This window comes from Furipterus horrens, unplaced genomic scaffold, assembly GCF_987537825.1.
Source record: "Furipterus horrens unplaced genomic scaffold, mFurHor1.1.pri manual_scaffold_17, whole genome shotgun sequence".
Classification (NCBI taxonomy): Eukaryota; Metazoa; Chordata; class Mammalia; order Chiroptera; family Furipteridae; genus Furipterus; species Furipterus horrens.
The window spans coordinates 111,694,143-111,722,124 of NW_028327187.1; the positions used below are offsets into that span (position 1 = coordinate 111,694,143).

The 27,982-nt window shown below is 37.1% G+C and overlaps 1 protein-coding gene across 5 annotated transcripts; it reads left to right on the plus strand.

Moving 5' to 3' along the window:
• The first annotated feature begins 45 nt into the window (after nt 1–45).
• On the plus strand, nt 46–27,966 carry AP1S2 (adaptor related protein complex 1 subunit sigma 2). Of its 5 annotated transcripts, XM_090264660.1 has the most exons (6): nt 48–261; nt 2,448–2,626; nt 9,313–9,421; nt 10,393–10,530; nt 15,229–15,321; nt 26,759–26,820. In XM_090264660.1, the coding sequence occupies exons 2-5, from the start codon at nt 2,448–2,450 to the stop codon at nt 15,271–15,273; spliced, it is 471 nt and encodes a 156-aa protein (XP_090120786.1). In that variant the 5' UTR covers nt 48–261; the 3' UTR covers nt 15,274–15,321; nt 26,759–26,820. The 5 variants fall into 5 exon arrangements, with proteins under 5 accessions (XP_090120788.1, XP_090120787.1, XP_090120789.1 ...); XM_090264662.1 differs by lacking the exons at nt 15,229–15,321; nt 26,759–26,820 and adding an exon at nt 16,286–16,417 and having other exon boundaries at nt 46–261; XM_090264661.1 differs by lacking the exons at nt 15,229–15,321; nt 26,759–26,820 and adding an exon at nt 22,787–24,197 and having other exon boundaries at nt 47–261.
• The last annotated feature ends 16 nt before the right edge of the window (nt 27,967–27,982 follow it).

The following is a 27,982-nucleotide window of genomic DNA, read 5'->3' on the forward strand; positions in this document are numbered from 1 at the left end:
TGTTGGCGACAGCAGAGTCGCTTCCCGCGCGTCGCCTGGCCCGCCCCTGCGCTAGCCGCAGCCCCGGCTCCTCCTCCGCCCGGCCCCCGGGGCGGGGTCTGTCGGCTCGCCCTCCCCTAGCCGCCTAATCCTTCCCTCCACTAAGCGGGTCCCCTCCCCACAAGCAACACGGCTTCTCCTTCTCGGCGCTGCGACAGGGGCTTCCCCTCAACCTCAGCAGCCCCCGGCCAAGCACCGCCGCGCCCGCGGCCCGCGGCCGCCGTAAGTCCCGAGGGAAGCGCTGGGGCGCGGGGAGTCGGCAGCGGGGTGGAAGGGTTGGGCGCGCCCCCAGCCGCCCCGCGCGCGTCCCAGCGACCCCACCCCATCCCGTGTCCGCCTGGCCCGCCAGTGGGGCGCGGCGCCCGGCAACTCACTTCTTTCGCTGTCCGCGCCCCGAGATGCGGGGGGCACAGCCCCGGACGCCGGGGCGGTCCCGCGGCACCTGTGGTCCGCGGATCCCCTCAAGTTTTGTGGGGCATTTTCGGGAGGGGGGCCCGCAGCCGGGGGTGGCGGCGGCCGAGTACCCTTGGCGCCCCCTGCGCGGCCGTGGATGCCATTGTCTGCCCCAATCCTTGCCTGTCACCTCGCCGGGGCTGGATCAGTGATGGAGTGCGGCCCCGTGGGGCAGTGGAGAGGCATCGGAGGCTGCCGGACGGAGGACCGCTGGCCCCGAGCGCGCTCCGTGGCCGAGCCCGTCGTTTTTAATACTAGTCTCGAGGAATTGAGGTGCCCTGTGATTGGCGGTAAAATCAAAGCATCGTTTTTAACAAGAAGGAGAGAATACTTGTGCGGTGCTCTTCGTCCCATGCTGGCACATCATTTATTTTACAGAGTGAATTATTTGCTCATCTTATAAAGTGGTAGAGAGGGGGATATAGGAGGACCCTGCTACAGAGAGCCTTAAAGCCCACACTCCCTTCGAAAGCAAACCCCACTCCTCCTGGGCACCGAGATCCTGGAATACGGCTCTATTCTTTTCCAAGTTGTAGTAACGAGCTCGCATTAAACGTTGTCCAGTTGATGCTTTACTCGCTGTCCACTTCGGATGCCGCTGACTTCACAGGACTTTGTATAGGAGGCACTTCAGATACCAGGAATATTGTTCGTTAATTCTGTGCCAGTGAAGTGTTTTAAGTAAGGTATCGTAAGCCAGCTTTAAATTGCCGCATTAGCCATGTCTTAAGTATCTTGCTGATGCCTGTTTGGAATAGTACAAGAAGTGGCAATGTTTTTTTTTGTTTGTTTTTTTTTAGCGAAATTTAGGGCCCATTTTATTCTAAATTGCTTGTGTAAATTCTATCCCATGTTCAAATTCAAGATGGTGTGGTGAGTATTAAGAATCAGGCTGGAATCTTGCTTGCAGTAACACTATTAAAGGAACTATAGTTAAAAGAAAAAAATACCTATCTGAATCCCGTATTTAAATTAGCTTCGTAGAAACAATGCTTATGTGTTTGCACTGAAGACCAGTTGAATTATAAGAAGCTTTTCTTGAAAATTAAACATGTAATCAGTAGATCTGCAGGTTCCAAATAAATATATACAAAATAGTATAATTGTAAAATACACTAGAATTCAGCATCCACTCATCTGTAAATGGTATTTTTTAAAATTTTAAGTGAAGTTTTTTGTGTAATGACTCTGAATGTGTGTAACTCTTATTTTGGCTTTTTAAAGGTTTATATTGTCTTTCATAATACATTACCACTTTATTGTGTGCATATTTGTGTTGGAATTTTTTAAAAGTGAGATAAGATACTTAAAAATTAGGATTTTATTTAGAAAAATGTGCATTTCTGGGATTTTTTTTGGTTAATATTTTAGATCCTTGGCTTCAAATATGTAAGCATGAAAATAATATTGAATGCAAACTGTAATTAAGTAAAATAAAATATGTAAGCATAAACTGAAGAAAGCATTCTAAGTGATTGCAGCCTCTCTACCAGTAGTTAGTTCATCCTGGGACAAGAACAGCCTCAGGGTGAAAAACAGCAGGTCTCCTTTTTCTTTCAAATGCACCTAAACCAGATAATGTTAACAATTCTTCTTTGATGCACATAGAGAGTGTGGAATGTATAGCACAGACAGACAATAGTTTCTTACAGTGCAAGAGTTGTCTTTTAACCTGGAAATTTTTTACTTTTAACTTAATGCCTGTTTTTCTTTTTGTTCTGCCGACTCCAAACTTACATGGAACTGGGTGGGGCGGCAAGATTTGCATCTGCTGGGAAGATCATTCTACAAGTATTCCCTGCTATTTTAACTGGCACAGAAATAATGATGACTACTCATCATGTGTCATTTACAGGCACTGCCCCCCAAAGCTTCTCTGTGAAACATGTCATCTTCATCCTAACTTTATTGTATTGAAGCATTGCATGTGATTTTGATTCTATTTCTCTTAACAGATGCAGTTTATGTTGCTTTTTAGTCGTCAGGGAAAGCTTCGACTGCAGAAATGGTATGTCCCGCTGTCAGACAAAGAGAAGAAAAAGATCACAAGGGAACTTGTTCAAACTGTTTTAGCACGGAAACCTAAAATGTGCAGCTTTCTTGAGTGGCGAGATCTGAAGATTGTTTACAAGAGGTATAATTTTTATTTTTCAGAAAGGTGAAATAGCAGAATGAAATGTTTGGTCATTTGTAATGTGGGAATTGCAGACTTTTTAAAGAGATAACGTTTATAGGTAATGATTAACAGAGCTTTACATGAAAAATGTTTTAGGTTAAAGTTAAAGCTTTGTATTTTTTAAATAACTTGTTTTGATTGATTACCCAGGCTTCATGATAAAATCGGGGAAGTTGTTTTACAACTAATTATATAATTAATGGCTTAATCATCTTTTTAGAAAAATTCAAAATTCATCCTTTTGCCAGGGGGAAGTAGGATTAGTATTTTAAATTGCGTGAGTAACTGAATTTAGACAAGTGTTTACCCCCTTTCTCCCCCAAAATCTATAAAAACTGACAATTGACAAGCCATTTATGTGACTTTTAGAATCCTATTCACTTATAAACACCTTGAATACATAGACCATTTGTGTGATATAAATGTTCAAAATTTTTGTGTATATACAGGATCTGTCAGTAGTGTGTATTAATTTGATTTACACTTGTTGCTGTGGTGGTGGTGTGATTAGATCTGATAATTTTGTCAAGGATAGATTTAAATTTTTTTTATGAATACTTAGCTTTCTAAAAAAATGCAATGTATTTTTATTAGTATCTGAAAATTTTAATACTTTAAAATAAATTTCTCAAGATCATTCTAATCATGTTAAAAGAAATATAGCCCTGGCTGGTGTGGCTCAGTGGATTGAGCACTGGCCTGCAGACTAGAAGGTTGCAGGTTCGATTCCCAGTCAGGATACATGCCTGGGTTGTGGACGAGGTCCCTAGTTGGGGCCGTGCGGCAGGCAACCAATCCCTGTTTCTCTCCCTTTCTTTCTCCCTCCCCCCTCTCTAAAAATAAATAAATACTTTAAAAAATATATAATTACTTTGTTTTTCCCATTTCTGTATCCTTAGGAATGATTTGCTGTTTTTAACATACGAGGGTTTCTGCAGGTGAAAAATCCTATTCTATGGGAGCTATGTAGGGAAGTAACAATATGGCTGCCAGGAAGGTTGCAGAGAAATGGGGGTTTTATGTCTTCTTTCCTGTATTCCACTCCAAGTGTGGATGGTTTATTTTGTGGGAGAAACGGCAGAGGAAGTAATGGAGGATATAGGACTCTGAGAATTTTAAAAGAATTCCAATAAAGTGGATTTAGTCATTTTTGGGTGATTTGGTTTAGTACTTGTGGGGAAAAAAAATCATAGAATTTTAGAGCTGGGAGATGTCTTAAAATATCTAGGTAAGTGATTTAAGTGATTTTTTTTTTTTTTTTTGTAATTGAGGTAAAGTTGGTATGTAACTTTATATTACTTTTTAAGTGATTTTTAAAAATATGCTTTTTGCCTCAAGAATAGAACCTTAAATGAAACAAGTTGGAAGTGGGGGTGCTCTTGTGAAATAAAGACTGGAATCCTGCCTGTAACCCTGCTCATTTGGTTTCTACCCTCAGCATAGGAGATGGTTCCTGAGTTTGAAGTCACTACTGTTGGTCAAACTTGAATTTTATTTTAAAAAAAAAGAAGAATTTGGAAGAAGTGACTTGTCCAAGGTCATATGCTAGTTAGTAACTGACATAGGAGCTACATCTCAGATCTTAAGCTTGGAAACAAAGGATTTAAACGGGTGAAAAAAAGAGCAGATTTCCCTTAACAGATCCTTGTAATTGGAGAATGGGTAGGGAAGGGCCTGAGACTGGAACCTGCTGGCTCCGTTAGGAGATCTCATTATGATGAGTTCCTGAAGGACGACATCTTGCTGTGTGCTCAGCAGGTGGGAAGAGCCTTTACCCAGGTAAATTTTATGACTTGGTCACTGCAGGAAGAGGGGAGGGCAGCAAGAGAAGGGGAGGAACGGAGGGATTCTACATTTCTGGTTCCCCTGGCAGGCTGAATGGTGAGGTGGTAGGCAAGTTGACGTGGAGATGCGTGTGTGACTTCCACTTGGAGATGCCTAGGTCTCTTGGGGCAGACACAGGCATGGAAGTCTGGGGGGAAGTTACGCATAATGTGTTAAATCACCAGCATTTGAGCCGGAAGAAAAAGGGGAGAAGGTAAGCATACAGGGGAAGAGGAGAGTGTCACCGGTGGCAAATGTTACATAAAGTCCAAATAAAGTGAAGAAAGAATCTATTAGATTTTCTAGTGAACATTTCATAAAATACCCTTTGTGGGAACATTTTCGGTGGAATAGTAGAGACAGAATTCTCAAAGAAATATGATGAAGAGATGGAGACATTCAAACAGCAAGTGTAGATTGGGGAGCTTTGCCCTGAAGGACAGAAGAGGTGGTCACCCATAGACGTTAGGAGTGGGGGACAGGATTTAAAAACCGATATGAGAGACTTAAGCATATTGCTAGATAGGGGAAGGAGTCCCCCGTGTGGAGAACAAAAAGACCAGCAAGGAAATGAATCCCAGGAATGGAGATGCCTGCAGCAGAAGGAAATGGCCCATTAAGCAGAAGGATAAAAAGCCCAAGTTGGTGTTCCTACGTGCAGCATTCAGCCCACCCATGCTGGGCCACTGCTTTCTTTTAAAGGTTATAAAGGGTAATGTAACCTGACTGATACTTGCATGAAGCTCCTATAAATCAAAGGTTAACTTAAATAAAAACGGCTTTATTGAGATCAAATGCACATACAAAAGTTAGAGTTTAATCGGTCTTTCTATGCATTCCCCCATTTCATACTGAACACCTACCTCACCTGTTGTACTAAAGACTTATTTATTTGTGGGTAGAAACCGGTGATTATTTATCCCTGGTGCAGCTGGAAGAGAAGACCCTTTGAGCCAAAAAATTAACTGCCTAGCTCCTGAGAAATCTGAACTAGCACTTTTGTCCTGGATCAGCACGTGACCGTCCCTCTTCCACAAGCTGTCTCACCCACTTTGCTCCCTCCTGACCTTCTGCAAACCAATTCCCCCTCACCGGAGGGAGTGGCGGGAAGGGAGTAAGGATGAAATTAGTATGGCTGCAAAAAAGATACTGAAAGTCTGGGGACTTGAGTTGTATTCCGCTTGTGCCATTAGCTAGTTTTGTGACTTGCAACGTGTCATGTGGCCTTTGTTTCCTCTTCTCTAAATTCTTTGAAGACAGAACCCTGCATGCTTTTTTGTTTATTCCTATTTTGTGCAGCATGTTATGGGAGAGGCACTGGACTGCAGTCTTAAAATTGAAAACCCCATGCAATCTCCAAATTACTAACTTGAGAATGTGTCAAAGTACTGTAATGATTCTCTTTACTAACAAAAGAATTTTTAATGACTCCGTGGGTATTGAGAGCAGTTTAGTTACAGTCACCCACCATCAGCTGATATTTAGCTGACTGTGGGGAAGTCATGTGTTTTGAATATGAGAACAGGCACTTTCAGATGTTCTCAGAGTGCCAGTAATTAGAGTAAGCCTTAATCCGCTCTGCTAAAAATAACCAAACATACCTTTCTTCTTACTAGTCTACTATTAATTTTACCTCGGATTTAGACTTACAAATATGCACTAAGAGAACAAAATGAACTCATTATTCAAGTGTTAAAAGCCATTTCTAAAAATAGGGAGTACACTTCAGGTTCTCTTGGTAATCTTTTACTAAATCAGTATAACGGTTTTTATCTCCCGGTGCAAACCTGTTAAAATATTGCTTTTAATATGTTTTAATTTCTGCCAGGTGCAGGACTACTTTATTTAATACAGTTCCTGGCTGTAGTTTTTAATTGAAATCTTGGGCCCTGGAGTCAAATTGTTGTTCCTGGGGAGGTTCCTCAGTTAAGCCTGGGTCTCCTAAATGCAAGTAGTAATGATGTCTCTCTGGAAGGGTTGTTAGGGTTAAAATGGTAAAATACGAGGACTCAGCCTCGTATTTTACCTGTTATTATGCTTCTGTTTCTTCCCTAAGCTTTCTGGAAAGAGGTACCTTATAATCCTGATAACTAGATGTTCACCTACAATGAAGAATTCATTTCATTTGATGGCTCTTTTTCCATTCTGAGCAAGAGCAAACATTTAGATATGTGTTGCCTTTTTTTTAAAAAAAATTAGTAGTTGGTGTTTAGACACACCAGTACTGGTGCTATTTAAATTTCCAAATGATTTATGTAATTGAGGACCTTGGGCTAATGTTTAAGTGCTGTATATTTGTAAGTAAAGAGGCGGTGCAGCGGATAAGGAGCAAGGATGGTGCAAGCATTAGATTGCTTAATAGTAACATTGAAAAAAATCTTTTCATTGAGTCCAGTTGATGCAATGGATGTATTGAAGCAAACAAGACAAAAGGAAGAAGCAAAAATAGCTAATATGTATTCCTGAGTCTTTAAATACCTTCTGAAACTGTAGAATGTTCCAAAGATTATGTCTGTACGTGGCTATTTGATGACTTCAAGGAAGACACAGTTACATAGGGAGGTGGAGCTGTTTATTTTATTTGGAAATTATGACAAATGAAAAAGAACTAAGTTTCAAAGGCTCACATCCTGTTAACAGAAGGAAACTTCTTGTTTTGCACAAACTAGGCAGATCATTTCTGAAGTTGAAACCATTTAGTACATTATATAAAACAATGGCTCCTATTTTATTCACAACTGAATAAAATGAAGATTTCAGTTAATTGTGGATTTGATCAGATTGGATTTGTTTTGTTTTAAATTCCTATCTAATGTCAACGTATTGGTAGCTGTAGGGTATTACCAGATGAAATTTAGTTTTAAAATTCCTTTTGGCCAAATACTTACATTGTATTAATGTAAATATTCCACTTACACTGTTAATTTTTGCATCCTCTTGGGGCAGGGGCAAAGAACTGGTATATTCTTAAGGTTAGAAAGTAAATGATTTAAGTGAAAAAAAGGAAGAAAAAAAATCTTAAAAGGAGTTTTACCCGAAACTATTAGTAAATTCTTTCTAGTGGAATCATTTAGCTCTCTATTCATGTTAGCCATGTCTGGTTTTTAACCTACCGTTTTTAATGTCAGTCCCTTTAGTCTTTAGTTTTCTTAATTCAGGGCATTGTACCATGTTATTTGTATCAATTTCCCCAAATTCAAAACTCTTTGGTGAGCATGGGTTTGGGAGGACGGAGAGTTGTCATATTCCATTGCCTTTTTAAACAGATAAACAAAAACAAGTGGGTGTGGGGGGGGGAGAAGAAGCTCTTTCTAACCAAGTTGGAGGTGGTGCCCTGTTAATCCCCAACACCTCCTCTCTTAAGACTGCAGGAGACCCACCATTTTAAATAACTTACTAAATGTAGAAGTCAGGTAGAATGGGCATGACAAAAAGTCATGCTATGTATGACAAGGGATGTCGGTGTGGTAGATGGGAAGGACTGGACTGAAGGTCTGAAGAGCAGATTTCTTGTCCTAGTACAACCATTTGGCAGGCCTCTATCTTTTTTTCTTTTTTTTCTTTTTGTCTTCTGTAATCAAGGATGATGGTGCTTGCTATTGGAAAGATCAAATGTTTCTGATAATGTTGAAATAAGTAGATTGTTATGTAAATAGTAGTTATTCTCATTGAAAAACAAGAATTCATTGACTTGAGATTGTGTGCATTTCTATAATGTTTGACATTAATGCTATGAGCAGTAATTGCCCGTTTTCTAAAAATCACTTAAATGCTCAGTGAAAATTACAATCTCAAATGAAATTTGTTTAAATGTCTTAGGTTTTTATTTATTTTTTCAAAAGCCTTAAACTTAAGCCATTTAAAAATGCTTTTTTAGAACCTCTAAGGACTTGGTCATCATTTGTTACGATTTGAAGACTTGTATATTAATAAGTTTCGGCTTTCTTGGGTTAAGTATCACCATGTGCTAAAATCCGAATTTGGAGGAAGATAGGAGTTTTCCAACCTTATTCCTTCTTCAAGGATGAATAACCTAAACTTCAGTTCAACAGAGTAGATCTTGGAAATTTTGAGAAGTCTGTTTCTTCTGTTCTCTTTCTCTGACTTCTGTGATAATGTGCACTGTTGTTTTTCTTGGGGTTTATTCCACAGTCCTAGGAACCTCCTTTTAAAAAACAGTAATTTTATGCTTTTAGAAAAGATACCTGTGGGGGTGGGTGGTTGTAACCTGGAGACGCTAGGAGATGAGTTTCAGGGGTTCAGTAATGTTTCTTAATCTGCTTTGCTGCTACACAGGTAGGTTCACTTTGAAAACTCATTGAGCTGTACATTTATGACTTGTGTTCTTTGTGTGTATATTACACTTCAGTAAAACATTCCAGAATATTGACTTCATGTTGACAATCCCTTCGATAATTCCTCTGGTTGGAGAGTTTATTTTCTTCTTTTTTTACTTGTAGTTTGAATTAGCCATACAGTGCATTTTATTTTAATTAAGTAAACTTCATAACAACCTGGGTCAGTTATGTTTTAGAATTTACATAGAAAGGAGCCAGAAAAGAAGATGAGTAAAATAGCTACTCTTTCTAGATGTATGATCGAATGATTTTTATTTTTTCTCGTTTTTGCTTGCCTATACTTTTCTAAATTTCTCCTATACATATATTGCTTTTGTAATCTAGGAGAAAAATAGTATGTACTGTTGTGAAAGAGGAAATCAGTTGTGTAAACATGGTGTCTTTCACAATAGGATATGAAAATATATTTAAGGAACCATGATTATAGGGTAAAACTTTTTTCTCCTTTGTTTTTTGTTTCAGATATGCTAGTCTGTATTTTTGCTGTGCTATTGAAGATCAGGACAATGAACTAATTACCCTGGAAATAATTCATCGTTACGTGGAATTACTTGACAAGTATTTTGGCAGTGTGAGTAGTATTTCGTTTTAGGGAATTAAATGCCATAGTTTTTTTATTTTTTTATTTTTTCTATAACAAGTTTATTATTTGATTGTCTTGGAGATTCTGACTATTTGAAATTAACTGTGGGAGAGGGAAAGAATGACTTTCTTGTCAGCGTGCCTAGTCAATCAGTTACAGTAGTCCCTCTCTATATCGCAGTTCACTTATCCCGGCCTCACTGTATCATGGGATTTTGCGGTGCTGTTTACGTATGTTGCTAAAGTTGCATAGGTTTAAGAGTGTAGAATATGTTTAAGAACATAAGTAGTGTTTATAAAAGTGTGGAAAAGGTTAATAAGGGAGTGGGGAAGGTTAATAAGGGACTGGGAACGGTTTCTAAGTGTGTGGGAAGGGCTTATAAAGCCTTAAAAATAGATATAAATACTGAAATAAATGTAAGGTTCCTACTTCGCGGATTTTCACCTATTGCGGGGGGGACTAGAACGTAATAGCCGGGATAAGTGAGGGATCACTGTACCTGCCAAAATTGCTTGACCCTGCAGACCTACTCATTTAATTATGGTGGTGAGAATGAGGTTTAAAGTAGTGGAATAGAAAGGAGTCCAACTGCAAAGAGTAATTTTCTAGAAGTGCTCAGTGAAGAATTTAGATTTTGTTGGCAGTTATAATCACATTACCCAGGAAATAGATATTTTAAAAGATTGGTTTTTATGAGTAGGAAAGTTGCCCATGTTGGGAGCTTGCAGAATTGGGTCTTACTTAGCGTGAAGGCATTGTGTTTTCAAGTGCTTGAGATTTGAAAATTAAGCTGACTAAATCAATGATGCTTAGTTAGCAAGACTGCCATTTTTAGAAAGAATTTAGATGGATTCTAAATCTACATCTAAATTCTCTAATCTGGTCAGATTGTATTCACTGCCTGATAGTTGCTAAGTACCTTTTGCTTTTTATTAGTATTATTTTTGTTTGTTTTTCAGGTGTGTGAACTTGATATCATCTTTAATTTTGAGAAGGCTTATTTTATTTTGGATGAGTTTCTTTTGGGAGGGGAAGTTCAGGAAACATCCAAGAAAAATGTCCTTAAAGCAATTGAGCAGGCTGATCTGCTGCAGGAGGTAAGCTTAGAGTTCTGTAGACACCAGCATGTTTTTGCTCTTCTTGGGAAGTGTCAGTCATCGTCCTCATTCTTACAGTTCCAGAAACTACTCTGAAGCATGCTTGGCATGTAGTGTCAGTGTGTGCAGTTTATTAATTGGAATGTGTGTCCGTCACGTCAACTCCATTATCTATGGATGGATCATGTACTTTGAAGATGGCCTATCTTATTAATGGTCCATTTTGGACCCCAAAACACTAGAGTCTAAACCTTTAGAGGACAGACGACTTTAAAAAGGGAAAGGATTCAGCAAAAGTGAACAGTTTTTTGAGAACTCCGTTCATTGTTCTGGATTATTTACAATAACCTGTTTTCTCATTAATGTAGATAATCGGGAGTTGACCGAGATTATGGCATTTTCATTCCAAATTTCATATTTTCACCTCATGTCCATTAAGTGCAAATTAGCCAAGCAAATGATAGTATTCTAATTATACTTTTTGTAGAACCCTCTAGTTTTGTGTTATAAAAACTAACTAAAAAAAAATATTTTTACTTTTCCTTGATCTTAGGTAACAAACTATGTTCTGTCAAATGACTGACCACATTCTTCCCTTGGCATCACCAGAGCCATTAATAAACCCCTTTCCCTGTCTAACTTCTACAGTTCTTCTGGGTTAATTGTATATTTGATGCTTCTGTACCTTTGATTTCTGAGGCTTACAGTTGCATAGATAAGGCTACCTTTTCCTAAAAACTTAAGGACTCAGATAACACGTTGAATTATGCTTTAGTGATAATTGTAGTTTTAATCAAAGTTTATAGCCTAAGAAGAAGGGACTAGTCAATATAAAAAATGTAGTATGTTTTCATGACAGTAATTGCTTTTTTATTTTATTAAAGGGAGCTTTAAATCGCTCCCCTTTGGCAGTCATCAACTGTTCTCTGTATGTATGGGTATTTTGTTTTGTTTAAATCCAATTTCTTAGCACTTCTGTTGTAACGGAAATGTGAACTAAGGGAACAAGAGTAAAACCTCTTTTTCTCCATTATAACTTCTTAACCATTGGCCTCTATAGGGAGAGGTAGGAGCTCTCTGTAATCCCTCTGCATTCTTCACTGACTGGATCAGGTGTGGGGATTGCTCAAAGCTGGGATGACAGCATCTGGGCCGTACATATATAAACTATGAGGCAATGCGTGTACATGTAGCGATCTTGAGTTACCAAGGCAGTGGTTAAGTACCTGCAAAAGTAAAGCATTTTGTTTGCTGCCCTAATGCCATTTCGCTGTTCAGCAGTGAAATGAGCTTATAAGGCCCCTCTTCCTTCCACATGTGTACAGTTTGCTACAGTGGTTTATTAACTGATGGCAAACATGTCATTGGGGAGAGTGTTTTTTTAACATCAGATATGCTGACTACAAGCTCATAGTCTGCTCTTGTAATGTTGGTTTTAAAGTTAGCAGCTCCTCGTTTTGCTATTAACTAATCAGGCTTTTGTAAAAATTAGGTCAAAACCAGAACCAAGAATTGGGAATTTTCCATATTTGTCCCTTCCCTTGATCACTTTTGTATTTCATTAGTATGGAACTATAGTCTGTTATACCACATCCTGGTATTTCCTCCAAGTTCATTTTCTGATTAATTATATTTGCCTTAAAACGTTTCTAAAGTTATTGAAGCTAAACTTTTAATTTTAATGTTTTTTTTTTTTTTTTTTCTGGAGAGTTATGTTTAGTGTACTGATATCTCCTTATTTCTGGATTGTTTTTTAAACTTTACTGGGAGCCCTCGCTGGTATGGCTTCTGATAGGACATCATCCTGCAAAGCCAAAGGTTGCCGTTTAAACTTCTGGTCAGGGCACATACCTGGGTTGTGGGTTTGGTTCCTGGTCTCTCACATCAATGTCTCTCTCCCTTCCTCTCTCTAAAAACAATGAAAAAGTATCCTCAGGTGAGGATTAAAAAGAAAAGAAAAAACTATTGGGAAATCACTAGATTTTCCAGTATGACAAACATGCTAAGTTTACTTTATAGCATGTATTGTGAGTATTTAATATACTAGGGGATAAAAAAGTTATTACAGGTTCATATTTATTTGTGAGTCTGTGTGTGTGTGTGTGTATCCCCCCTGTTGAAGTATTATATTAGTAAGTAATGTCTCCCTTTTTGAAGTAGAATTTTTATATCATTAACTGGGAAAGTGGGAATGGAGAGAGAATCATAGGATGTCTATGACTCTTATCTCATCTCACACTAGTTTAAAAAAAATTGACCATTAATAAGAGTTCCTTGTCTTTAGAAGAGAGCTTTGGCCCTATTTCTCATCAGTGAATACCTTTACATTGTTCTGTACATAAACCAAAAGATAGTACCTTTAAAACATTTTCTGTTCTGTGATCTGAGTGAGCCATTTTTCTTAATTTAGCTATTCTGTTCTTGGGAAGGCAGAAGGTGGCTGGTTCATTTATGAATTTAGAGTGAGTTATAATATGTTGCAGATTAAGGATGGGCTTTATGAAGCCAAGCTAGTCTGTATGGGGCAGTAAGGCTTTAGGTTAACAGGTTAACCTGTTATTCAGTTATTCACCAACATACTGTCACATGAAATCTAGGGTTGACAAGACGCTTGTTTCCTAAAATGGATTCATTTATATGTTGATAACAGGATACATGTTTACATCTCTGGAAGAATATTTGCATATTTCGTTCATATAATAGATGATGGAATAAGATGAGAAAAAGGCATTCCACAAACTGCTAAAAAAAAAAAAAAGTATTTGTGTGGACACCGTGACAAAGAAAGAGAATTATGATGATAACTAATGCTTATTGAGCACTTAGATATGAGGCATCCTTGCTAACCCTCAGGATGCCTGGAGAAAGTATCATGAGAACCTTTGTAACAAATGAAGTAGAGGCTCGGTGAGGGTCCAGCGACTGGTCCTGGGTGGTGTTTGGCAAAACCAGGATTCCAAACCCAGGTCTCCTAGACTCCAGAGCTGTATGAAATCTTAAACACTGTGCTCTCGTCGTTCTCCCCAACCCCCCATTTCTGTATTGTCTTGGTATGTATATTTTAAATATTCTTTTTTAGATACCAACTTCTCTGTTTCTCAGTAATATAGTAAAATAATTATAATCCTCCTGGAGGTCCCTCTGTATTAAGCAGAATAGATTTCCTAAGGCTGATAGCCGTCTTTTACTTTTGGGATTGGAAATTTTCATTTTCTAAATTATCAATAGTTGAACTTTTTAAATTGGATATATAGATACAAATCATATATTTCAAATAATTTCTTGTTGGATTTATCAAAATACCTAGATCTATAGTAACTTTTCTGGTCTTATAATTTGGGGTAAGTATTCACTTGGTCTATGTCATGAAATGATTTTGCTTACAAAATTGTAAATGTATCTATAAAGACACTTATCTAAATGCAGCCTTAAATTTGTAAAAGTTCTAATTAATTAATTTTTACCTAGTTTTTCATGTACTCTGAACACAGGTTTGAACTGTGTGGCTCCACTTACATGCAGATTTTTTTTTTTCTCCCATAAACACCTGTACTGTTTCCGACCCTCTAGTTGGGAGTCCGTAGATGCAGAGGGCTGACTGTATGCATTGATCTCCACATAATTTTATGTAGGGACTTGGGCATCCTCGGATTTTAGTATCCACAGGGAATCTTGGAACAAATTCCCCGAGGATACTTGAGAGACAATTTAAGTTTTGGGGGAGTAAAAAGTAACACTTGGATTTTTGAGCGCATGGTGGCCCTGCCACCACCGCCCACACACTGAATTGTTCAGCGGTCCACTGTATTGTGATTTTTCTTTTCAGTGGTATTTTTTTGTTGCTTGAATTAATTATTTCTATACACCAAAGATGGCTTTGAGTTTATAATGAAAGTATCTGTTGGCTTAAAGATACATGCAAATCACAAAATGATTTTGGTTTTAGTCCTTTTAAAATTTGTAAAGTGTACATTTCTATGCTTAAGAATGTTCATTTTCTTAAGAACAATTTCTTTAAAGTTTCCCTTTGACCCGATTTGTGTAAATGTCATATGGTTTGTTTAGGTAGCCCTTTGTTTTCTTTAGGTAGTCCTTCATTTCATCAGCAAACAAGGCAGACAATAGTGGATAAAGTCAATTTTCTATTAGCATATTATAGCTGGAAATGAGACCTTCACATAAATGTGTACTCAGTAATCTCTAAAATATCAGACAATGTGATTAAGTAAAGATATCTTTTATTTTACTTGTTCAATGAACAAGGGTTTTAGTTTTTGACAATTTCTAGATTGAAGCCTGTTTATTCCTTTTGGTATTCGGTTGTATGAATACATAATTAGATTTGGGGGTAAAGCCCAGAAAAAATCTTCCATTATCCAATTTTTAATGTTTGTTTTAATTTAAAAACATGTTTTATTAACATGCCACTGGTACTTAACTTGATTCTTAAAAAATTAAAAGTGCAACATGCTGAGTTTACTAAATTGACATTCTTTGCCGTACGTGGAACATTCTCCCCCCGCCCTGCCTGCCCCAATTAAATACCTATTTTCAGCTAGACTTTTTAGGGGGGGTGAGAGGGCGAGTGATACAGTTGGATTTATTTTATAAACATATATAACAGCAAAGGAATATAGCGTGCATTTTCTTTGTAAAGTAAGGCACTTAACAGTTTTTCTCTGCTCTTTAATTTTATAGAGCCAGAATGAAGAATGGGGAGGTTTGTCTGAGGATATCTTATGATAAAGAGCAGTTTAAGACTATTCCTTTTGACCCCCAACTTATTTATTGGTAACTACTAAATTTACCATTTTGTGGCATGGATAAAACGGGGTGTTATGCAAAGACTGTTGCACGTGAGATGATACCAAGTCCTTGCTTGATTTCATGAAGATCAAACAGTTAACTGCAGGGCTTTGGGCTTTAACCTTCAGTGGTAGATGCATGACCGCGTTGACCAGTGCTTTTTGAGATGTGTCAACCTTTCTTTTTCATACTAATAGCATCGTTTTGAAATTTGAGGGTGTTTTCCTTTGAGGTTTGTGTGCTATTGCTGCTGTTTCTCGCTAAAGCAACCTTACAAATGAAAGGAAGTGAGGTGCCAGAAGCAAGCGTTACATTCATGAGTTTACTTCTGCTTCAATATGATCCACTTTATGAATAGATTTACTGGGTTTGCAGTTGTTAGTCTGCCTCTTCTACAAAGTGATGCTCTGTGGAAAATTTCTGCTGCTAAAACTGATTTCTTTTAGTTCTAGGGCTACATGATCTATCTTACATACTATGTAAGTATCTTTACATACTGCAAAGATACTGTGCAGTATCTTTGTAGAAGTAGTAATCTGTTGGACTGCATTAAAAAATGGAAAGGTAAGAGTCTTAGGAGAAAAAGTGATTTCTTTAAATAATACATCTTTTGTAATTTAAAATTATTTTAAAAGTACTTCTTCAAGTATTTAATAACATGTCTTAATAAGTTTTGGTTTTTTAATTAAAATCTTCTAATTAAAAATATTTGGGCATACTAGTCAAACTCAAGACTCTTACATTGTTTTAAAACAAGTGCTTTCAAATATATACAATATCATTTAACAGGAAAAAGTATTTTGATGTAAATACTCTTAGACAAACTCCTATAATTCCTTTGCAATGACCAGTTTATGTTAAAACCTTTAAGCCTAAACTTTTTTCTTTTAAATTGTGTTAAAAGTTCACCAGGCTGTAGTTTATGCCAGCATATTTATTTATTTTTTAGGTAAACTTGATGGGGGTCTGCTAGATCAAAATCTGGATAAGTGAGGTTTGGCTACACTGATGCTTGAAATGGAAAATACAGAAGGGCAGATACAGAAAAAAACAGAAGGAGAACAAATCTTGCCTCCCACTTTACATTTAATAAGTAACAATTTAGCCAATGTCTTTGGTCACTGGTTTTCAGGTTGTAATCATTAAATACGTTTTATATCATAATAGTTACATACACATAAACCAGAAAAACTTGTTTAATAATCTATCCTTATTTCTTGTTTTGCAGTCTCACATTTTCTATTCTACTCCTCCTTTCTTTCCATGCTGACCCTGATTTACTAAGTTGCTTGCATGAGCCCAACTAGCTGTTGGTGACGAGTTTTTTCTTTACAAAGTACTTTCTGAAAAATTTTAGGGTTTGAGTTCTTTTTTGCCCTACTGACACATTCTTTTTTATTTTCTTCAATTGTTTCTTCTGTTGACTTTTTTAAAAAATAAAAATTCCCATTATAGGAAAATTAACAAATACAGGCAAGCACAATAGAACATAATCTTACCCATCAACCAGAGATAATTAGATTAACTCATTTGTTCTCAACTGGGCTGGCAGGGGCAATTGTGCCTCCTCAGGGGGGGACACGTGGCAATGTCTGGATACGTTTTTGATTGTCACAGCTGGCCGAGGGGTGCTACTGGCGCCCAGTGACAAGGACCGTCCCAGATCGAGGAATTATCCAGCCTCGAGTGTCAATAGTGCTAAGACTGAGAAACCCTGGTTTAATTTAATACCATGGAATATATAAAGATTCCATTTATAGAGTGCATGTACATTGAAGACTGCTACATCTTTTCAATATAATTCAGGGTGGGGCAAAAGCAGGTTTACAAGTTGTTTGTATGGAAAATAATACACTAATTAATAAGTAATAATATAATAAATTGTTTTGTGTACTCAGAACAGTAAACCTACTTTTGCCTCACCCTGTATATAATCCAGAGTATCAATGACTAGATGGAAATGAATCAAAGGGTAGGAGAGGAAAAGAAAAAAACCCAGATATTAGGAAAGGAGGACAAATATCCTTCGGAACACATAAATTTCTGGAAAAATCACTTCTGAGTCACCAAAATTACCTTTACTCGGTAACTGGTGCCTGGGGAGATAATCTATGGTTGACTTCAGCACATAACCCACAACAAAGCTTGTGGGATGTCACTATATAATTTAATTTCCTCAGCAACCACCAAATCTGTTAACATCTATTAAGGTAATTGAGTTTTTACCAGGAAACAGAATTGAATACCCTACCCTCCAGGCAGTTAGAACACTTAACTTTTCTGTTCATGTCCCCAACCACCTTAGGGATTTGATAATTTCTTAAAGGAGGAATAGTTTAAATGATCCGAATTTGCATATACAGACTTATTGCATATGCTTTTCTGTTGTTGGGATTTTTGGGGGGATGGGGGGGTACCCAATTAGCCTTAAAGAATTTACTCATTAAAGGTATTTAGAATTTAAATATTTAAAATTCAGTGATTTCAAGAAGTCATTTGTTTGGAAAATTCTGATTAAATTTAGGGCATTTCAAGTTATGATCCAGATGGAAGATCGAAGCAAATACCTTTCTGTAAAAGAAAAGAGATCGGTTTCTATGTAATGATATGGAAAAGATACTCAAGGTATGTCAAGTGAGAAAAAACTTAGCAGCCAGCTTTGACTGGTGTGGCTTAGTGGATTGGGCATCATCCCACAAACCAAAAGGTCATGGGTTCGAATCAGGACACATGCCTGGGTTGCGGGCCAGGTCTCTGGTTGGGGGCATGCGAGAGGCAATCAGTCACTGTTTCTCTCCTTCCTTCCATCTGAAAATAAATATTTATTTAAATAAAAGAGAAGAAAAGATTTAGAAGCCGGACATTAACTTAATGGTATTAACTCTGAAAATGTTTGAGGATACCCCTCCTTTTCTAGAAGTGTAAAATAAGCATATATTATAAGTACATTTTCAAGTATAAATTTTTCTAAATTATTTTTTTAATGACAGTACTGTGTGAATGGAAGAGTATACGTTGTATTGCTCTATTAGGTAAAACTTATGAGTAGATTTTGCTAAAAAAGAAAGTTTCAGCATGTAAAGTGAAGCATTTGTGTGCTCTTTATCATTTTAGACACCATCTGGAGCAATTATTGCTCTTGCCTCTCGTTACTAATTTAATGTAAAAAAGTCACTTTCCTAGTGCCTCACAACTGATTGTGAAATAACACTGATGCCGTGAGCCCTGTCATCTAAAAGGGACTTATAAAGTGCTTTCAATTCTTATTTTTATTCGTTGCTAAAAATAGATCTCAGTGAGTTTGTATAATCTCTGGCTTTTGACCCTTTGGTCTTCAGCACAGGGAATAGAGTTCCAGAGTTAAGAGTAAGAACGTGGCCACAGAATTCAGTGAGGAGTAATCAGAAGGACCACTGTATTCTAGAACATGAAGGACAAAGGATACTACTTTATAATGCAAGGAATAAATGAAGCCCCTTTGCAAGAAAAAGTGGAGTAGAGCTGTAACTTCAAATTACACTTATTTTTTATTAAGTGTGAATTATTTTCTCTGACTACATTGTGTACTAGAAAGAGGAAATCAGAGACTAGGTTTTCAATTTTGGATCTAATACCACTGGTTTATATAAGCAATTCTAATTTCAACAAGACTTAAGCCTTCAGATAATTACTAGCTTACCAGTTTTCATTGTAGTTTTCCCAGATCATTTTGTATCATCAGCCTTGTATGGTGAATGTCTGGGAATTTTTAAGGTAATGAGTTTGTCTTTTTTAAGGAACATGGGTGATTTTGAGAACAGGTGTAACTTAATTCTCCAAAATGTTTGTTATCCTACACTTCTCACTACATCTGGTCCTTTTTGTAGGGGGTGAGGATAAGATTATTTTCAGTATGGAGGAAAGTTGAATATAAGTATACTAAGGAGAAGGAGCAAATGCAGAGAGTGATGAAAAACAGTAATAAAATACAAGGAAAAGTATATTGGGAGGGTGAATGGGAATGGAATCAAGTACTGGTCTTGAGCAAGATGAATTTTTCCTCCTTTCTTGAGATAATGTGGGAAAGCTATAGATTGTTTTTTTTCCTTGTGAGTTGAGCAAGTGGAAGTGACAATGTTGTCATTTTCTTGACTCTGAGAAGCTACATGAGCTAGTGGAGAGCTGCTGGGAACTGAGGAGAAGAGAAAGAGGTAGAAAGCTTGGGGGAAATGTTGAGGGGTTTCGAAGAAACTTAATGGGGAACAAATCAATGATGAGCAAAAGGATTGCCCAGGATTGAAGACCCATTTCAGATTGAAAATAATTCATGCCTAATCTTTATTCAAAAAAATAGGTCTTCAAGGATCTGTACTAAGGGAACCTTGTGATTTGTATTTTTGCAATATAATTGGGTTTAAAATATTTTTCTGTTTTCATTCTGGCCCATATTTCCACATAATCTACATCACTGATGTTTTAGTGTATAAAAAAACTCAGTTTGCTGGGTAGTAGAAGATAGCAGGCCGAGTTCTGCACAAGACCCCTTGTATGTTATGAGACAGTTTACTATCATCTTCCTCAATTCTAAATATAATTATATTATTCCATGATTTTTAAGAGGTACTGGTGGTCAAGGGCCCAGAACACTGGAGTTATGTTTAATCCTTGGGTAACTATGTGCATCGTCGTCGGCAGCCGTCCGTCTCGAGAGACGATGGTGTAGCTTCTTAAGAGTCTATCTGCACCGCCGAGAATGGCTGTGCAGTCCGACTCGGGAGTGACATGGTATCTGTCTCCTCCCGTGTTGAATCGACATCTTGCGATGACGCTGAAGCTACAGAGCCTGGGCAGGGTGATATGGAGGGTCTGCTGTTGCCCATGCAGCAGACCCCCCCTCTCTTCGCAGCTGAAGGGTCCAAGGGAAAGACGGAGTCAATACAGCTTGGCTTCAGGTGCGCCGCAGGAGTTGCCGGTGTTGACTACAACGTCAAACCGCCTTAGGGACTCCGGCTCCGGATTTTCTGTCGGGGTTTACTCCCTTAGCCTTTCCCCTGAAGAGGTATGCCGCAAGGCAGCGGAGGTTTTTTGGAGTCAGAGTTTTCCTTCGCTGATGTGCCCTGACTGGAAGATCGAACCAGCGACACTTAGCTCGCAGGCCGACGCTCAATCCACTGAGCTAAACCAGCCAGGGCATATATATATGCATCATTTAGTTAAAAATCAATCTTAGCCCTGGCCTGTGTGGCTCAGTTGGTTGGAGCATCATCCCATAAACCAAAAGGTTGATGGTTCGATTCCTGGTTAGGACACATGCCTGCGTTGTAGGCCAGGTTGCTGGTTGGGGGCGTGTAAGAGGCAATCCATGTTCCTCTCCCTCCCTTCCTCTCTTCCCATCTCTATAAAAACAAGTAAAATCTTTAATATATATATATATATATATATATATATATATATATATATATATATAGCAACTTAAAAGTAGTAAAAGAATACATTTATTTTTTAGGGTTTCTTTTCTCAAAGGATGTTTTTCCAATAAAGTGTTTTCTCTCCATGAAGACTATTCTTCACAATTGGTGAATGCAAATTTCGTGTTTAAGTACAATAATCTGGATCACTGGCTTTAAAAAATAATTGGGTTTATCATCAACTGTTTCCTAAAGGTAGTGAAAGGTCTACCACCTTTGAGAAACGTTCCTATAGAATTATTTGTTCTCTTTCATAGTAAGTTTCCTCTGGGGATGAATGGCTGTGTACTCAGCCCTGTTTGGAAAAGTTTTTTTAATGGGCATGTGCTTTTTATGGTATAAAATTAAGAGAAAATAAAAGGATTAAGAGCTATGATGTAAATGCTCAAAGAATTGGTATTATATAGGTGAAAGGCTATTTGACAGACTTAAACTTTTCTTGTTCTCTCTCCAGAAAACAGAATGAATGTGTATCACAGCAAGAGTTTCATGGGGTGTAAGAAAGCATACTAGAATACGTGCTGGAGTACTGACATGCATCAAAATGTAGTAGGATATATAACTCAGTTTGTAATTCTAAGTTTGTCGAGTTTATTATTTATAGTTTAGTGTTATCTGAGTAGTCTTAATTATAACATTAAATCCCAAGGGATAGTCCCAATTATTTCATTTAACTGCTATTAGGGAATTTTGCTCTTGTAATGACTCATAATATATTTACTTTTTACACAGAAAATACTTAAAAGAGTTTCATTGACAAGAAGTATTATTAAATACTGTGACTCACTAATGCCATTGACACAGATACAGAATTCCCAGGGAGAAATGAGAGCTTCAGGAAGAAAATGAAGCATTTGGGGGTTTAATTTATTATAATTATTTTAACTTGCTGCTTCATTCCCTATAATCTATTTTGAGTGGGGGGAAAAGGCAATTACTATCTCTTTAAACTGTTTAGGAATTACCTGAAGAGTAAAATTTAAGTGGCTTTTCTCTCTGGATACTTTTGTGTTTAACGGTTATTTTATAAGGATCAGTTATTTATTTTATTGGAACAGTTTACATGACTTTGTAGTCTATCATTTTAAAGTGCCAAGTTGAATAAATACTAAAATGAGGATATATTTAAAGCTCTCAAGTGAGCAGTTTTAAACTTTTTTTTTTTTTTGAGCCACAAGCCTTTTGGTTTGGGTTATTACCCCAATGAGTCTGAAGGGCCATGGGTCCTCTTCTCAGGAAAATCTGCACATAATTTTGCCTCTAGTTTCAGGAGATTCTCGGAGTCCCTAGAAATTCGTCTCCGGACACTCTAAGGTCAGTTTAAAACCTCACCTCAGGTTACCTCGATGATGTGAGAAACATCTTTTCGGATACATTTGTAGGCATAGACATTTAACAAATCTGTTTGGAGAGTTTTTAAAGGGATTATTTAATAAGTAATATATCCCTAGTCTCAAAGGCATAGATTTTGGAGGGGTGTGTGTGTGTGTGTTTGTGTGTTTAAGCTAAGCGAACCGCTAAAAGCGTCTGTTGCTACTTAAAATACCAGATGGCTGACTACTTTTTCACTTTTTCTTAGGAAAGATTTTCCTTTAAAATCCTGTAAAAGAGTTTATGGTCATTTTAGGATGTAATGATTTTCATTAAGGGATTAAATTATCTGACTTAGTGTAATAAAATCCGGATGAACTTGACCTTACTGGTGGGAGGGAGTATTCTACTTGAATTTTCAGTTAACTCAGCATTGACCAGGTGACTTACACTGAAAATATTGTAGGATTCTCTAGGATGTAGGCTGTTTTGATTTCCTTTATATATAGCAGAGTTAATAAAATGAATTTGAACTCCTGGGCATTGTTTAGAAGTTGAAATATTCAGCCATAACCAAAGAACAAAACCAAAAATTTAAGTTGCGTCTAAGTTTTCTTTACTGTGCACTAGACCTAGAAATCTGATTGTGAGTTTGTATACTGTGTGTAAGAACATATGCATTTCTTTTGTAGCCACGTCATGAATATTTTAATGTCCCAGTGTACTAAATGACTACTCGACGTGTATGCAGACTCTCACAGAGGAAATAGAGAGCTGATATACTTATGAAAGAAAATATCCTCAGCTTGGTGACCATCTTATAATAATAGAACGTTTCAGAACCAATACCTTTACAATTGTAATTTTTTCCTGTTCTTATACCTCTTTTCTATTTTATTTTCATTCTATATGTTATCTTAATATAGCTTACTCCTACTTGCAGCTGGCTTAATTTCTTCTTGAAAAATATGACCTATGAATGTTTTCGTAATATTTCATCTTAAACACATCCATGTCACCTGTGAACCATTTGTGATTAATCTTGTAATGGAAAACCTAGCAATTGTTATATTGTTTACCAAAGAAAATACAGCTGAAATGCTAGGTCTAAATAAGCAGTGCCATAATATATAGTGTGGTTTGGTCTTCAACTGTTGGGGAAAAAACTATATTTAGTATGACTATATTATAGTCTATGTGAGCTAATGTGTTTTAATGTATCACATAAAAGTGTATTTGGAAATACAAGTAAAATCTGTACAATTACATTATTTAAGGTAAAACATTCACAGTTTTTAAGAAATTTGTAATGCCTCATTTATTAAATCACATTTTTACTATATAATACCTAACAATCCCTTTAAGAACTATTAGAAAGCTGTCATAAAATCTCATCTGCAACATCTAATAGTAAGTAACCCTTTCAAAGTATTAATACTGAGTTTATATAGTCAAATTTGAATAAGTTTAAATACTTATATTTTACTGGTTATGGTTTTATCATATAGTCTTCATTTAAAATACTTAATGACTTGTTAACTATGGTTTTATATTCCTGAATAGTAAAACCTTTAATATTGATCATTAGTGTGTATACCTTGAATAAAACATGCAACATACTTTATTATAAAAGGAAAGTACTGAATAAGTCATTGTTTATACCTAGAGAGTTTAAAGCCCGAGTTAAGTAAGCTGTCATTAAACGATAAATTCAAAAGATGCTTAAATTGGTTTAGCACTGAAAGAAGACCTGTGAAAATGTGTATTAGGCAGGCGTGCAGATCATTTAGCGTTCTTACCATGGCACCTGGATGGGCTATCAAGTGAGAAATTGAGCATTATACATCGAAAGCGTTGGGAAACATTGGTCTTTCATTTCCATCTTTTCCTTCCGTCCCTCTCCCTGCCCTGCAATACATTATTTACTTGGTTTTAATGCTGCATAAATATGCATTGTCTCATGCCTGTTTGCTCTGGATGCTTGTGTTGAGCTGTTGTAACAAGATGTTGCTTCTTTTGTTTTCTGTATACAGCTGCTTGCTTTGAATTAGTAGATTCTGAAACAGCTTTCCTTGCATGTCTAAAATAAAAATATTGCATGTACTTTGTCTCATGTGAATGACTTTTTCTTCTCCATTCCTTTTGATAATGTATTTTTACATTTTGGTTTTCCAGATAATTTTTTTTTAATCGTGGTAAAAAACACAGAACAGAATTTACCAGCATAACCATTTTTAAGTGTTAAGCATATTCGCATTGTTGTGATAAATCTCCAGAAACTTTTCATCTTGCAAAACTGAAACTCTGCCCATTAAAACAACTCTCCATTTCCCTCTTCCCCCAGCCCTGGGTAACCACCATTCTACTTACTATGTTTTTGTGAATTTGACTCTTCGGTAGTAATTTTGAGCTACAATTTCAGTATGAACATGTGAAAATAAACATTTTAAACACAATTTGAAAAAACTAATGTACTATCTCTACAAAGGTCAAAGGAATAAAATGTAAATAACTGTAGGCCTTTGTAAAAAGAAAAATATTTTAAATAATACATATTTGATAAGCAACATGGTTCTCATCAAGAAATGCAATATGAGATTGCACGCAGTGAGCACATAGGAGAAATCTGATCAGCTTCAGGGAGTAGGAATGGGGACGTTTTTACATGGGTAAGCTTAAGACTTCAATGTATAGAATTTGATGTAGGCAACCTTTTAATTAGTACCTTAAAGTTGTATTACATTTTACAAAGTGACATTAAATGAAAAGGAATTATTTTCAAGTTGTTTAACTATGTATGTGGTTCAGTGTATTTAATGTTTAAGGCCAGACACTAAAAATGAAAGACTGGCTTATATCACTCTTGGGAGTGTTACATCATGTCCATTAGAGTTTCTTTAAGAATTATATCATGAAAACTGAGACAATACAGATAGACTGCGTCCTCATGTATATACATCACTCAGCTTCATTAACCATCAGCTCAATACTCTTTATTATTGTACTTACTTCATCAGCCACCACCACCCCATTTTGCGTATTTTAGAGCAAGCCCTAGGCATCCGGTCATTTCATATTTAAAGAGAAGTACCATGCCCCATGAGATTAACAGTAATTTGGTTCCATTTTTCACAAATGTCTGAAAAACAGCCTGCCTCAATGCAGCAGTGACTGCATCTCATAATCTGAAAAATGTTATCTTTAGAATTGGTTTGTCAGAACCAGATTCCAAACAAGCCTCACATTGTATCTAGCCGATGTCTCTTAAGTCTTCATTTTGAACAACTCTCTCCAACCCTTGCCCTTTTTTGTTGTTGCATCGCCTGTGCTGTAAAAGTCCCTCCATTCTGTACTTGGCTGATTGTAATCTTGTGCGATGTTGAACTTGTTTTCTCATCTTCCACATTCATTTCGATCTGTACTCTGGCTAGGTTGAGGTTCAATTAGGGGCGGGGGCCAAGGAGGGCAGCGAGGGCCGGGGGCGGGGGGGCAAGACTTCTTTATAAAAAATACCATGTTAGCAAAGCTTATTTTTACCCATTTTCATTAATGTAAAAGTTACTAAAAGGTCATTCTATACACTTTATATAGCTTATGGTACTTCATTCTACTTCGTTACTACCTTCATTTAGATTTCAACTGTGTAATGCTATCAGCTAACAGATTTTGAGCACTTTCTGTAAGCCTTGTTGCTTAATCTATACACGTGAAGGTAAGTACTATGATCCTTGTTTTCCCAATGAGGAAGCAGACAATAGAGTTTGAGTGTTTTACATACAACTGAATCTAATATATGGATTTCTGGTTTAATATATATTTTTTCCCCTTGTTCTGTGCTTTACCACAATCAGGATGCAAAAGTAAGTTAATTTATTGGATACTAAAGATTATATTGTTTTCCTCCATTAAAATATACTATGCCTTTTAATTACAAACTTGTTGCTAGTAGTACCTGAATTTGATATAGTTGGTCCCTTTTTATTTTGTGAAGTGCAAAATCAGGCCGTTTGGGAAGTTTTTAAGTAATTTTTTTCTAGATGCATGCCTGCTTTGTCTTCCTTTGATGTTTAAAATTAGTATCGGTTGTTACATAGGACAAAACTATCTCATCTCAGAGCATTCTTTATGTATGTTGCCTCCACTGGAGCCATTGGTTGCCCTGGGAAGGTCTAAGGGAGGTGAGTTTCTGAAGTCTTGCTTCTGGGGACACAAGTCAAAAACTGAGTTAAAACTCAGAGGAAGACATTTCTATAAATACATGTGACCCCTCAAAAGCATGGAAACCAAAATTATGTGCAGAATCGGGAGAACTAGGGGTTTTCCCTGTTTTTTATTTAGCAGAGGTTTTGAATTTTAACACTAAAATAACCTTTCCTGTAGATTTATTTGGTAGCCGTGAGTTCTTAAATTGCCTCTGGGTTTGACTGCTTTTTGTGTTACAGCAAGTGTCCAGCACGTTGGTCAGTATCAACAGATACGTAATGCATGCTGAAAACACCCTGTGGCTTCCATACAAAACCCTAAATAACCACTGGCTCTCAGTAGAATGCACCCGCGCCACTAAACTGCTTTTTCTCTGAAACTTGCGCATCCTTCTGTGTCAGTTTCATCCTCTCAAGCCACCCCAGATCTGCTTACCAGAGTCTCACATTTTCCCTCCACAGGAAGCCGAAACCCCACGTAGTGTTCTTGAAGAGATTGGACTGACATAACTCTCCTCCCTTGTCGATGACTTCTTGTGGCATTTTACACACTGTAGATGGTCACTGCCTTCATGTCCATGTTAGCTAATGGTGTAAGATGATGTCTTGTCAGTATTACTGTTTTGCTAAGCTGCTTCATTCAGGCCTACACAGTCTTTTTATTTTTTTTTTTAAAGGGAACTCTGGTTAACCAATTCATAACTTAGGAGACTTAAATATGAATTCGAGTGATAACAGAAAAAAAGGGTACCTGGATATTTTAGGGTATATAGGTCTGTTTCTCTTAATCTGATTATATCTACGAATATGGCAATCAGGCAAATATACATTTATTAAATACTGTCTTTGGCGAAGACTAGTACACTTCAGTGTATATGAGAAAGGGAATTAACATATCACATATCAGATGAATAAAAATTTCACTGTTGGAACTTCAAAAACCAAATTTATACCAAAGACCCTTCCTGGAAACAAAGGGAATACACATGACTAAATTGGAATTACGCTGTTTTACGTTGAAAATTATTTCTTCGGCATTCCAAACCTGGGATGAAGAACAGAGATTGACTGTTTTCATAATATGTTATTTTTGAGGCCAAGTCACATTTGACTCCTAAGATAACATTTTTGTGGTCATAATCATTCAGCCACTTTTCTGGATTGTTTCTGATGCCCCCAAACAAAATGGAAATGTTGATTTACCAGGAATTCTTCATGACAGTCTTACGGGAAATGTGTTCCTCTCTTCACAAAGCATTGACTAAGTCGTTTAAAGCACTAATGTTCCCTCTCGGGGTGCTTGTTGCAACCAGATTTACTTTGCTCACCCCTCTTGCTTCCCTCCACTTAGAAGTGCTGCAAACTAGCTGCAGCTTCCTGCCCTTCCATGGCATTCTCTAATTATGGGAAATCTTATTTTAAAAAATACCACCTTTCATATAAAAGTGAGAGCTGAATGAGGTAAAGTGGCATAGCGGGCCCTATATTTTTAAAAGCTGTCTCAATGTCACTTTTATACATACTCCATACGTAAACATGTCTTCACAGTTTACACTTTCGTTTTTACCTGCTGGGCTGGATTAAGCTTTGTTGTGACTGTGACCAATATTCAGGCCACGTGTGCATTGTCTTATCGCCAATTAGTTGTAATAAATGTTCAGTGTACACCACTGTAGTGTGTTTTTA